Consider the following 13499-nt stretch of genomic DNA (forward strand, 5'->3'; position numbering starts at 1 on the left):
CAAGAAAAAGAAAGGTTAAACCGAACCGTGAGATATACAGTAGATATAATTACATCCCCAGGAAACTACTACACGTAGCTTATAAAATATTGTTCCAAATACTGTAGAAGAATAGGTTAAATTACCTGCGAATAAAAGTGACCAGTCTCGGGTGCACACCACCTCTCACCCAAAGTAATCTGGGATATGCTCAAGCTCACCTGTGATCCTTTAGAGGAAAACCGCAATAGAAAACGGATGGATAGATAAACTGAATCATGTTTCACATGAATATTTGCGTGTGGTTGTCAGGCTGGAGGATGGTCGTCTCCTTGACTACCTGGTCGCCCACGATGAGTTGATGGAGGAGAAGGTGGCATTCTTTATCCGAGAAATACTGGAAGCCCTGCAGCACCTTCACACCTGCCGAGTTGCGCACCTGGACCTGAAGGTGAGAACACATTGTATTTGACCCAATGTGTTTCAGGAAGATCATGTCAGATTGTACGTGCTCGAACATATGCCTGATCCTCAGGATTTTTTTTCTCTCTCCAAGCCTGAGAACATCATGGTGGATCTTCACTCTCCCATACCGTGCATCAAGCTCATTGACCTTGGAGATTCTGTCCAGCTGTCGGCACACCGTCAGTACGTCCATTTGTTGCTGGGAAACCCAGAGTTCGCTGCACCCGAGCTCATCTGCGGCACCCCGGTCTCTGTCGCCACCGACGTTTGGAGTGTCGGCATCATGGCTTACGTCATGCTCAGCGGTGTGTCACCCTTTCTCGACGAGTCTCCTGAGGAAACTTGCGTCAACATCTGCCGTCTTGACTTTTGCTTCCCGGACGATTACTTCAGGGATGTGAGCCAAGCGGCAAGGGATTTCGCGTCCTCTGCGCTCCAACAGGATCCGAGGAAGAGGCCAACCGCTACCTCCTGTTTGCAGCACCCGTGGGTGGGCCGTGGAGGCATTCACGGCGGGGAGTACTCCAAGACACCTCTGGACACAACGCGATTGGCCACGTTTATTGATCGAAGAAGACAACTTCATGATGTGCGTCCCATCACTAACATCAAGGGACTGGTTAGCAACAGTATGGGGAAACTCGCTGTGACGAAGACGAGTGTTTGAACCTGCCACAAGATCGGAAATATATTTTCTGGATTTAACTATCGAATTTCTTTATTAATATATGGGGTGCCTAAATCATGGATGTGTTGGCTATTACTGGCCTTTCCGACACCTCAGTACTCAATGAAAATGTCGCCTCTCCTTTCTTCTGTTATGTTGATACATTGTTTTAACCTTGAAGCTGGTACGAGAGCTGCCTGGTCCTCAAAGATGTTTGCCTTTGGTTTCAAAGACACTGTGAATGCTTTTGGACAAACGTTGTGTTTGCCTCTGATCCTTGAACCTGCTGAATGATTTCGCCTAAGGACAACATTCTGTTGCTTACCAACACTCAGAAAAAAGGATCAGCACCAAGGTTGCTCCAGTATTTTGTTTTTGCCAGAGAAATTGTGGCCATCTGGTGAGTGTTGCCATTCTAGGACAAAAGCAGATGATCTTCGTCCCAGGTCTTTAAACCTGACTACAGTTGTTTTGCCCAAGGACAACATTTTGTTGGTCAGGGACACTCGGACCATACGTGGATCAGAACTGAGACTGCTTTTATCGTCTCCTGGACAGAGAAATCATCCACACTTGAGGACGAGAGGGAGGAAGAGATCTTTGTGTCCTTGAAGTTATTTCACCTCTGGACAACCTGTGGTGCTTAGGTACACGCGGCTGGAACTTGGATCAGCAACTTCGGTAGTCCCCTGACCAGTGCAATTGTCACTATCTGAGGTGAGCAATCTTCAGGCATTCAAGTGAGAGCCAGTGAAGAAACTCTGTTTCCCCATAGTGGAATCTGATCTGTCAATGACAGCAAGGCTTCATAAATGAAGTACAGTGCTAATCGTGTTAATTATTTTGCTAGCTTTAGCAATGCTAACATTAGCTTTGGCTGCTAACCAGGGACTTAAGCTTAAAAAAGAAATATGGTGCATTGAGCTGGCCTTAAAGTTCAACACGCAAAGCAAATAACTAAAAACAATGGCAAGTTAAAAAAAAAACACACCACCAAATAACTAATCACAACGACAAATAACTAAACACAGTAATTCAAAAAACACAAAAACTAAACAAAACATCAAATAAAAAAGCACAACAACAAATAACTAATCCCAATGACAAATAATTAAACAACACCTGATCAAAAAACGCAACAACAAATAAATAAACATCAGTGTTGGGAAAGTTTATTTTCTATAGGAATGAGTTCAAAGTTCAATTCACCATTCCAAAATGAACGAGTTCATAGTTCTTTCCCCCCCCAATATGTTGCTAATGAGGATAAGCGCTACAGAAAATGGATGGATGGATGGATGGATGTTACTGACGGGCTATTTCCCTCAATATACTGGAATTTTATTTGCTCATTGTTGCCACCCATTTAGTCCACACCAGTTGCCAGCTGCAGCTTTCACCCTACTATCTCAAAAACATGAGGAAAAACATTGCTTGAGTAGTCTTTTTATTTATTTTTTAAAATGTAATAAAACAAAAACAGGACTTTTGTCCTTAATGCATAAAGAAAGACACGCAACATTGTGTGACAGGAATGATGGTCAAAGGGCAATGATAACTGCATTTCTCGTAGCACTGGCTGACTATATTAACAAAATATTTTATCTTATCTATTCTTATAATTAAAAAAAAAATTTAATTCACGTTATGTCAGTGCGATTCTTGGGGTTGGGCATCGAGAATCGAGAGCCAATTGGAACTGGGACTAACATTCCAATCGTTCAAATTTAAAAATGTTGGTTCCCAGTTTCGATGCCTACAGTCTGCCGACCCCGAAGAAGAAAGTGGCGAAAGGGATCACGAATTAGTGGTGTGCGATACTGCATATTTTGGTATCGATCCGATACTAAGTAAATATAGGGCCAGTATCGCTGATACCGATGCCGATACTTTTCAAAAATGAAAATCGATGCATCATCAAATTGCTAAATATCAATGCATGTTCATGACCTTTAAGTGTTTTTGTGACATTTCATTTGTTATTATTAAATATTTAAAACCCAGGATAGAATTAGGACAAGGTTTATTGGTAAATAGAGCGTACTTATTATTGTAATAACATTTTTTCCAGAAGCAATACATCAGTAACAAAAAAAAAGATTTTTTTCCCCATCTTCCCCTGCTTCTCTTCCTCTCTGCCATTCTTCTGCTCAGTTATGTGGATGGCACACATTGTGTGTGAGCGTGTGCTAGTGAGCGGGCGGGTCAGCGGCTTGATTGCTTGCATGCTTGCTTACTAGCACTGCTAGGTCACGTTAAGGCACAACATTGAATCACAAGAGGGGGGAGGAAGAGCTAAGAGAGCCCGCTCAAGTGCTCGCCACTTGCTGTTCGGCGCTGAATGCTGCTGAGTCATGAAGGGAGATGAGGAGCAAAGCTCCGAGCTGAGACAGAAACAGCGAGTCTGGCGCCGCCTAGTTGATGAAACCAAAGCAGTGTATGCAATAGTGAAACCGAAACTACTGTGTTGATATTTTCACGCTAGTACCGATCCGATACAATACTGACTTGGTATCGATATTATCGATATTTTGGATCGATCCGCCCACCACAAGAAGACGTGCTTATGCCCAATGGCGGCGGCGAACAGACGTGTTTCTTAACTGTGTTAAAATAAATGACCAGTCGCCTCAGTCAACACTTGGAATAAGATTATATTGTGTGAAGGAGGCTTTTGCTATGTGTAGAAGTCTGACGTGCTTCCTCCCGCTCCGAACCTCAACGTAGTCCGAGCAGAACTTCAGTGAAGTCATTTGGGTGAGTGTGAAACAATAAAATAACATCGAGGCAGCTAACAAGTTAAACGGTGGGTTGCACTCTTGCACTGAGGGTTTTTAGCGTTTATTTTAGTCTTCAAAGCAATTTAAGAGCTGATGACAGACACAAAAATAAAACAATAAATTGTTTTATTTAAAATAAAACAGCTAATAGCAAAATGAAATGAAATGAAAAATCACAACAGCAAATGAAAAATCAGAACAGTAAATGAAAAAACACAACAGTAAATGAAAAATCTAAATGAAATTAAGCTACCGAAAGCGGTAGGCACTTGGGGGGGGGTAAGACTAATCGCTGACTGGACGAGACAGAGAACTTGATTGGATGCTTTGACCAGGAAGTTATTCCGCATCTGTCGTGGTTTTTTAAATAAGCGTTACCGGTGATTCAAACGTAGCTGCTGCTTTCAAAGAATATTTTTACTCTGGATATACAGTATGTAACCCCTTTTATTTTGTGCCTCTGCGTTGTGTTCTGGGTTACATAACTACAGCAACACTTCCTGTGTGGTTGACCACACTGGGGTTCGAACACACGTTGCTACGGTGTCAGGTATTGAGAGACGTGTGACCCGGCGGCTAATTCAATGGCCAACACCTTCTTTTAAGGATTGGGGAGTGGGGTTTGTTCAAAGTACACCCGCACAGCGTAGCTTACTCCCGTTATACATACTGTATGAGGTGGTAATGGAGAGATATGCTCAGGGCTAATCATGACATTCAAATAATAATCGCACAGTTGACAATTCATTTAAAAGAGGTTGGGCTGCACAGACGGTGTCGTCCAATGAAGTCGTCCCTCTCATCCAATCAGCGATGAGTCTTATCTCCCCCACCAGGACCTACTGTACCTTTTCCAGTAGATTGTAATTTCTTTTGTTTTTTTCCCCCATTTGCTGTTGTGCTTTTTGATTTTGCTATTGTGTTTAGTTATTTGTTGCTGTGATTAATTACAGTATTTCCTGTTGTGTTTCGTTATTTGTCATTGTGTTTCGTTATTTGCTGTTGTGTTCGGCACTTCTGGGCCACCGTGGTGCATCCCTCAGCTTATAGATTTAGACATTGGCACAGAAACATTGTTCATAAACCGTCAACTGATTTGGACCATTGAACATGAAATACAGTTGTGAAATCATCCTGAGTGTTTTCTCCATGTCAAAGCTGTTACCATTGTCATAGATTTATCCTTTTGATTTTTATGTGTGCATAATACAGGCCACATTGCTCACGTTTTACTTAAGATCGCAGCTTCGGCCAAAAGTGTTTCTCTCCTTCCTTCTATAATTATAAACAATGAATGACATTTTTTTGGGGGGGGGGGCAAAAGTCGAATAAGTTGACCACCTTTTCCACCAGGCAGAGTAATTTGACATTGTTGAAATCCCAATGCATGAGAAAATTCATATATTTGTCTAACCATACATAAAGAATGTTGTAATCAGGCTCATTCATTCGTGAAATCAAATCGTAAAGACAATATAATGTTTAGCTTGTTATGGTTTTGGCTCTGATGGGATTTTGAGGTGCTTACAATTTTTCCTCCATGTATGTCCAAAGTTTGGATGCATTTGATCAGTTTTTCCACCATTTGTTTTCAACACATCTGTTATGGCCATATTTAAGCTTTTGGTTTCTATGGTTATGATGGACTGAATGCACTCTATGTTGCTGGTGTCTACGGTTTTCTGTATGTTTATTTACATTGATGTTGGGGTTGGTGTCAGGTTTTCGATCATGATTTTGACCCGTCCAATCTTGGATCCTATAACATGACTGGTTCGAAATAAGCAAAAGATGGTTCACAGAGACTGACAGAACTGAGCTTCACTTTGAACTTTGGGATTGAGTGGACCCATCGCCAGACGGAGGTTGAGAGATTCCCTGATCCAGACAGGAAAATGAGTCCTAGACCTAATGTGAACACTAGTATGCCACTATGGATACGTTAGTTTTTATGTTCAATGTTTACAACGACTAAAATGTGTGGTGTTTTACAGTATGTAGTTTACTGAAATGTAGAATCAGGGGCACTGCATGTCAAATCACAGACGATGTTTGAAAAACCTGAATGTAGAACATCTCAATGATGGAAAATTACTTCCCACACTGTAACTTTGTGCTTTTTATCTACCAGCGTCCAGAGGCTTGTATGTATTTACCGTCTGAATGTAATTCCGTTGGTAATTTAGTGGTTCTCACAGATGGCCGAGGCTCTGTTATGTGACAATGCACCATTCGGAATGGTCCTGTGATTGACCATCCATCCGGGGTTATCAGCTTTTAGCGCCAAGTCAGCAACATAGGAGAGCAGGTAAAACAGATCTTCTTTTGCTTTCGGGTTGTCCCTTTAGGGGTCGCCACAGCGGGTCATCCTTCTCCATGTAAGCCTATCTCTTGCATCCTCCTCTCTAACACCAACTGCCCTCATGTCGTCCCTCACTACATATATCAACCTTCTCTTTGGTCTTCCTCTAGCTCTCTTGCCTGGCAGGTCCATCCTCATCACACTTCTGCCAATATACTGACTATCGCTCCTCTGGACGTGTCCAAACCATCAAAATCTGCTCTCTATAACTTTGTCTCCAAAGCATCTAACCTTGGCTGTCCTTCTGATGAGCTCATTTCTAATCCTATCCAACTTGATCATTCTTTGAGAGAACCTCAACATTTTCATTTCCGCCACCTCCAGCTCTGCTTCCTGTTGTCTCTTCAGTGCCACTGTCTCTAACCAGTACATCATGGCTGGCCTCACCACTGTTGCCCTTCATCCTAGCAGAGACTTCTGTCACATAACACATCTGACACCTTTCTCCACCCGTTCCAACCTGCTTGGACCTGTTTCTTCACTTCCTTACCACACTCACCATTGCTCTGGACTGTTTACCCCAAGTATTTTATTTTATTTCAGTATTTACCCTTGCTATCTCTTCTCCCTGTAGCCTCACTTTTCCCCCTCCACACCTCTCATTCATGTACATATATTCTGTCTTACTTTGGCTAATCTTCATTCCTCTGCTTTCCAGTGCATGCCTCCATCTTTCAAACTCTTCCTCCACCTGCTCCCTGCTTTCACTGCAGATCACAATGTCATCTGGAAACATCATGGTCCACGGGGATTCCAGTCTGACCTCATCTGTCATCCTATCCATTACCACTGAAAAGAGGAAGGGGATCACGGATGTAGTCCCACTTCCACCTTAAACTACTCTGTCACATCTACAGCACACTTCACCACTGTTCTGCTGCCCTCGTACATGTCCTGTACTATTCTAACATACTTCTCTGCCACTCCAGACTTCCGCATACAGTACCACAGTTCCTCTCTGGGTACCTCTCTTTCTCTAGATCTACAAAGACACAATGTAGCTCCTTCTGACCTTCTCTGTACTTCTCCATCAACACCCTTAGCCCAATAAATAATCAGTGGTACTCTTTCTAGGCATGAAACCATACTTTTGCTTACAAATACTCACTTCTGTCCTGAGTCTAGCCTCCACTACTCTTTCCCATAACTTAATTGTGTGGCTCATCAACTTTATTCCTCGATAGTTGTCACAGCTCTGCACATCACCCTTGTTCTTGAAAATAAGCAACAGCACACTTTTCCTCCATTCCTCAGGTATCTTGTCACCCACTAGAATTCTGTTGAACAAGCTGGTCAAAAACTCCACAGCCACCTCTCCAAGATGCTTCCATACCTCCACAGGAATGTCATCAGGACCAACTGCCTTTCCATTTTCCATCCTCTTTAATGCCTTTCTAACTTCCCCCTTACTAATTATTGCCACTTCCTGGTTCACCACACTTGGCTCTTCTACTCTCCCTTCTCTATCATTTTCCTCATTCATCAACTCCTCAAAGTATTCTTTCCATATGTCCAGCACACTACTGGCACCAGTCAACACATTTCCACGTTTCCACCACCAAGTCTCCTTTCGCCTTGCCTACCAGAAGATACACCAAGTACTCCCCTGCCTGTTTCTCTGAACACATTGGTCCAGTCTTCTGGAAGCTCCTCCTGTCCACCGAGATCTTGTTTCACCTCTTCTCAAAAAGCCGCACAACACTCTTCCTTTCTCAGATTCCACCACATGGTTCTCTGCTATGCCTTTGTCTTCTTAATCTTCCTCCCCACCACCAGAGTCATTTTACACACCACCATCCTATGCTATCTAGCCACACTCTCCCCTACGACTCGGTAGTCGGTAACCTCTTTCGAATTACATCGTCTGCACAAGATGTAATCCACCTGCATGCTTCTACCTCTGCTCTTGTAGGTCACCCTATGTTCCTGCCTCTTCTGGAAGAAAGTGTTCACTACAGCCATTTCCATCCTTTTTGCCACTACCACTATCTGTCCCTCCAGGTTCCTTTCCTGGATGCCGAACTTACCCATCACTTCTTCATCACCCCTGTTTCCTTCACCAACATGTCCATTACAATCTGCACCAATCACGACTCTCTCTCTATCTGGGATGCTCAGAACTACTTCGTCCATCTCCTTCCAGAATTTCTCTTTCACCTCTAGGTCACATCCTACCTGTGAAGCATAGCCACTAATCACATTATACAGTACAAAACACCGTCAATTTCCAGTTTCGGCCTCATCACTTGATCTGACACTTATTTCACTTCCATGACATTCTTAGCTAGTTCTTCCTTTAAAATAACCCCTATTCCATTTCTCTTCCCATCTACACCACAGTAAAATAAATTGAACTAAGCTTCAGCCTTACTGCATTTCCACCTGCTCTCCTGGACTCACAATACAGTATGTCAACCTCTTATTCATGCTAACCAGCATCCCCGAGATTTTCCTCTCAACATTCAAAGTCTCCACATTCACTTCAAGGCTCTGTGCTTTCCTCTTCTCTTTCTGCCTAAGAACCCGCTTTCCACCTCTCCTTCTTCGATCCACAGTAGCTGAATTTCCACCGGCGCCCTGTAGGTTAACGGCGCTGGTGGCAGATGTTGTTGACCTGGTCCACTACCGATCCGGAATGGAATTCTTTCATTAACGCTCATATTTGTTTGTTTAGTTAGAAGATACCCTTCCTGACGCAAACCTCTGCATGTAACCAGGCTTGGGACCAGCCTACAGTTTGCACTGGCTTGTGCCCTCCTTAGGAACAGAACAGGTTATACAGATATATAAGTATTTTATACACAATCGTAAGCATTTACTTCATAGCAGGGGGCGCCTTTGTTGGCCTTAAAACAATTGTGTTTTGCATCAAAGTTCTAAAGAGTTGTTGAACTGCCACAAAGTCTAAAACTCAACTTCTCTTCTCATCAAAAACCTGCTGATCTGAACTAACTGTAAATGTTGATGATGTTCATGCATATAGTCATCAACGCTATTCGTCATGTTGCCGAATGAAGCGACCCATGTCTGTGCATCTTTAACCAATCGTCAAACCAGCTGGTTTGGTACTCTTTACTAATAAAAATCTTTTTATTTATATTTGAATCTGTGCCTGTGATTTTTATTTACACTACACATACCGCTAATGCAGTGTTTTCCAACCTTTATTGAGCCATGGCACACATTGTACATACAATTTCACCGCACACCACCACATAACAAAAATACTGAACTAGTGATGATCTCATGTCAATTTACACACAAGCTGACTTCCTCAGTGTGAAAGACAACAAAGATGATTCTCAATTCAACCAAATTGTATTTATATAGTGCTCTAAGAACAACCACAACTGAATAACAAAGTTAAAAAATATATATATATATATATAAGACACCAAAACAAGGGCAGAGTCTCAAGCTGTGCTAAAAGCTAAGAAATATAAATAGGGTTTGAGGCAGATTTTTAAAAATATGCAGTAAAGGGGATTCTCTGATGTGCACTGGGAGGTTGTTCCACAGTTTAGGACCATCAATGGTAGCTTTGGTACCCCCAGGAGCAGCTGGTCAGCTGACTTGAGGGACCTGGAAGAGGCAAAGGGTTGGAGCAGCTCAGCGAGGCAAGGCGGGGTGAGACCATTTAAAGATTTGAGGACAAATAGCAAAATCTTAACATGGACTCTAAAGTGTACAAGCAGCCAGTGGAGGGAGGCCAGGACAGGAGTTATGTACTCCCTCCTACGTGCTCCAGTTAAGAGGCGAGCAGTAGCATTTCGGTACTTGCAAAAAAAAAACATGACTTATTATGTTGTATGAATGGCAACAGGTAGAGCCTACACAGGAGTATTATAGCCTCGGACATCTAATAAAACAGCATTTAGATATGTGGCTAGCATAGCTAGATGAACACCGAAAATGTCCCGCAGCACACCAATGATGGCTCACGGCACACTGCCCCAATGTACCTAATGTTGTGGTTTGTCAGTGAGTCCCTGGGCTCCATCTGTTTTTCTATTGGTTGATCTCTAGATGGCAGCACACACTTATGTACAGTACAGAACTGGAATAGAACAAAAGCTGTACTGTTTCATTCTGTTCTTTTATGTGCATGCATGTACAAATAAGTACACGTTCCGTTATATTGTTGTGTCAATTTAGTCATTAGAAGGTTTGTTTTAATTGCATCTTTACAACATTTACAGTGAAACAAATTCCATTCTGGGGTAAACATTATTTTTGTTATGTTATTTTACTCCCAACCCAGTCACACTTGAATTGCGGGATACTTTTAGGATAATTTAATGTTTATGGGCAAAAAATACAGCTCAACTAAAATTGTCATTTTAATAATGATTTAAAAAGTAATTTCAGGGCCCTTGTAAAATTTCAAATCTGAAATTTAAATGGCATGTCGCAATGAAGATTATGGCTGCTGGACTCAGACTGTTACACTAAGATTTGCGGTGTGGGAATTTAGATATTTACTCATCAGAATTATGACTTTATTCTTGAAAGACGACTACTTTCTCTTAATACTGCTTTTCCACAAAAAGAGCACAATTCTCATAAGATTTACTGTAAATTAAATAATCCTACTGGCGGCACGGTGGACAACTGGTTAGCGCATCCGCCTCGCAGTTCTGTGGACCCGGGTTCAAATCCGGCCTAACCAGTTTGCATGTTCTCCCCGTGCTTGCATGGGTTTTCTCCAGGTACTCCGGTTTCCTTCCGCATCCCAAAAACATGCGTGGTAGGTTGATTGAAGACTAAATTGCCTGTAGGTGTGAATGTGAGTGTGAATGGTTGTTTATTTATATGTGCCCTGAGGTTGGCTGGCAACCAGTTCAGGGTGTACACCCCCGCTCCTGCCTGCAGTTAGCTGGGAGAGGCTCCAGCATACCTGCGACCCAAGTGAGAATAAGCACTGTAGAAAATGGATAGTTGGATAAATAATCCCCTTTTATTCTTGTACTATAAAATATTTTTTTGCCAAAGAGAATCATACTTTAGTGTCGGATTCAATATTTGAGAAAAAAAGTAGGTTTTTGTATAGCAATAACTTTTTTCTCGAAACATTAAAAATGTTTTCTTGAAAAATGGCCTTTTTCTTCCCTCCCAATTTAATGATTCTTTTTTTCATAATTGTACATATATTGTTTAAACAGCCTCAGAAACCCTTAAATCTATGTTTTAACTCTTTATTTTTTGGAACTTTATGACTACCAAAGAAAAAAAAACTTAGAGAATACAGTTCAGCAGCTGAAACCATCAACAAGCTGTCTTGACTAAATACCAGCTGCCTTTTTCAAAGCTATTGTGAAATCTGTGCTAGCTGATTTGCAGCAATTCATCAATTGCTCATTTCAGTCAGACGAGTTTCTTAAACCTCTGAAAGCAGCTGCCATAAAGGCACTTCTAAAAAAGAGAACACTGGATGGTTCCATGTTAGAAAACTATTGACCCATCTACCCATCCAAGTTTTCAATGTAATCAAATGGCAATGACACATGGGGTCCCTCAAGGGTAAGTTCTTGGACCCCTTCTGTTAACCCTGTATATGCTACCCTTTGGTCAAATTCTTCAGAACCATAATATTGACTATCACATATGTAGACGACACACAGTTATATAGAGCAGTGTCTCCAGATGACCACAGTTCAATTGAGGTGGTGTGTCACGGTCTAAAACATAAATAACGGGATGAACCAAAATTTCCTTCAATTAAACCACGACAAAACTGAGATAGAAACTGAGATTTTTGGCAGTAGAGAAAAGAGGATGGCTGTTAATAAATACCTGGAGTCACTCTCTTTTAAAACCAAAATCCAAGTTCAAAACCTTGGTGTGCTGATAGGTTTCGACCTGACTTTCAGTGGCTCCGGGCATCCAACTCAAAGGGGGGCATCTAAATGGGTTTTGGGGGAGCATTAAAACACCACCACCACCATCACCACTGTAAGTTAAATAACCCCTCCCCTGTTGACAAAGATATTTTTATCAGGAAACATTTCTGCCAGCATTGCCAAGCCCAACTCTCACACTGCGTTGACGAATTTATTGCGATCACAAGTACCCTCCCTGCCCCCCCCCACACACACACACACGGGTGACAATTTTATATCCATCAGGAAAAATGTCTGGCAACAGAGTGCCCCTCCCCCTGTGAGCACGAAAACTTTGACGATTTGTTTTCGGCGAGGGCCTCCCCAGCGTTGTGTTCCAAAGGGCAGCGACACACCTTTGCAAGCCACGACACTGGTAGTGGTAGGTGCTTCTGCATGATAGTCCCTGTGAGTGTTTCACTGCAGTTAGGCGGCTGTTTCTTGAAAGTGGCTCTGGATCTTTGCCCCAGACTAGCTAATCAAGTCATGGGTTGAGAAACCCAGTGTCGGGGCAGGTATTATGTTATGTAAGAGCCTCGCTCAGACTCACACATTTTCCAAAATAGGCAGGTCAAATATTTATGCGGTTGTTTAATTTGAAACTCTCGAGTGGGTAGGCACATGAACCTCACGCTGAACCTGAACAAGAACTTTCCTTTCACAGTAAAAATTGCCGTTTGAAGGAAGAATTTCAGTTGGAAAGGTTGTCATCATTGTTGTGGTTTTCCGTTGTTCCATAGCAAACAGGTTGGCGCAGGCCTCCACTTTCAACAAAGTCAGTGTTTAGTTTGTCTTTTCGGAAAAGCGTGCGTTTAGCTTTTGGAGAGACATGAAAGCGTAAGCCAGTGTGACGAGAAGGAGGAGGCGGCAGTCCGCTTTGTGTCGCGAGGACTAGAAGTCGAAGCTTTTTTTGGAAGGTCGCCGCTCCTGCCACTCATGCTTAGGGCGGCATTGGATGCCTTTTGCTGGCGGGAACACACCGCTACAACGGATGTTTTGTCCCTAAGAGCCTGACCCCCTCTTTCATAGCCCAAAGTGCCAATGAGTTGAAAATACCCCCTTCAGAAAAACGTAAAAGAGATACGCAAATTCAAGTCTTCAACTTTATTCCACTATTTTGTTATTCTATTTCCTCCTCCTCCTCCCTTCATCTGTTCATTTATTCATTTCATCCCGATTCCCATCGCGTCTCTTTGACAGTAATGAATGAGAATTTGTGTGCGACTGTGCGTCCCTGCCTTCTGATGCCGTGATGTTTCATAGGTTTTGTTTCCAGGATTGCTTTAAATGTTCTACCAGGATGTTGTTTAGTTTTTTTAAAAGCCGGGACACACTGTATTGAACTTTTTCGTCAGATCAAATCAGGC

The 13499-nt window shown here is 42.4% G+C and overlaps 1 protein-coding gene across 8 annotated transcripts in view; it reads left to right on the top strand.

The window, feature by feature from the left end:
• Nucleotides 1-13499, top strand: part of kalrna (kalirin RhoGEF kinase a) — a 204053-nt gene that overhangs the window by 176926 nt on the left and 13628 nt on the right. For 5 of the 8 annotated variants that reach the window (XM_061691497.1, XM_061691499.1, XM_061691498.1 and 2 more), the window contains 2 exons: nucleotides 292-430; nucleotides 536-9316. In XM_061691497.1, coding sequence (XP_061547481.1) covers nucleotides 292-430; nucleotides 536-1111 — 715 coding nt within the window. In that variant the 3' untranslated portion in view covers nucleotides 1112-9316. Of the gene's footprint in view, nucleotides 1-291; nucleotides 431-535; nucleotides 9317-13499 lie in introns of those variants that run through there. The other 3 variants (XR_009769550.1, XR_009769551.1, XM_061691500.1) reach the window with 2 other exon arrangements.

This window comes from Phycodurus eques, chromosome 12, assembly GCF_024500275.1.
Source record: "Phycodurus eques isolate BA_2022a chromosome 12, UOR_Pequ_1.1, whole genome shotgun sequence".
NCBI classification, from domain to species: Eukaryota; Metazoa; Chordata; class Actinopteri; order Syngnathiformes; family Syngnathidae; genus Phycodurus; species Phycodurus eques.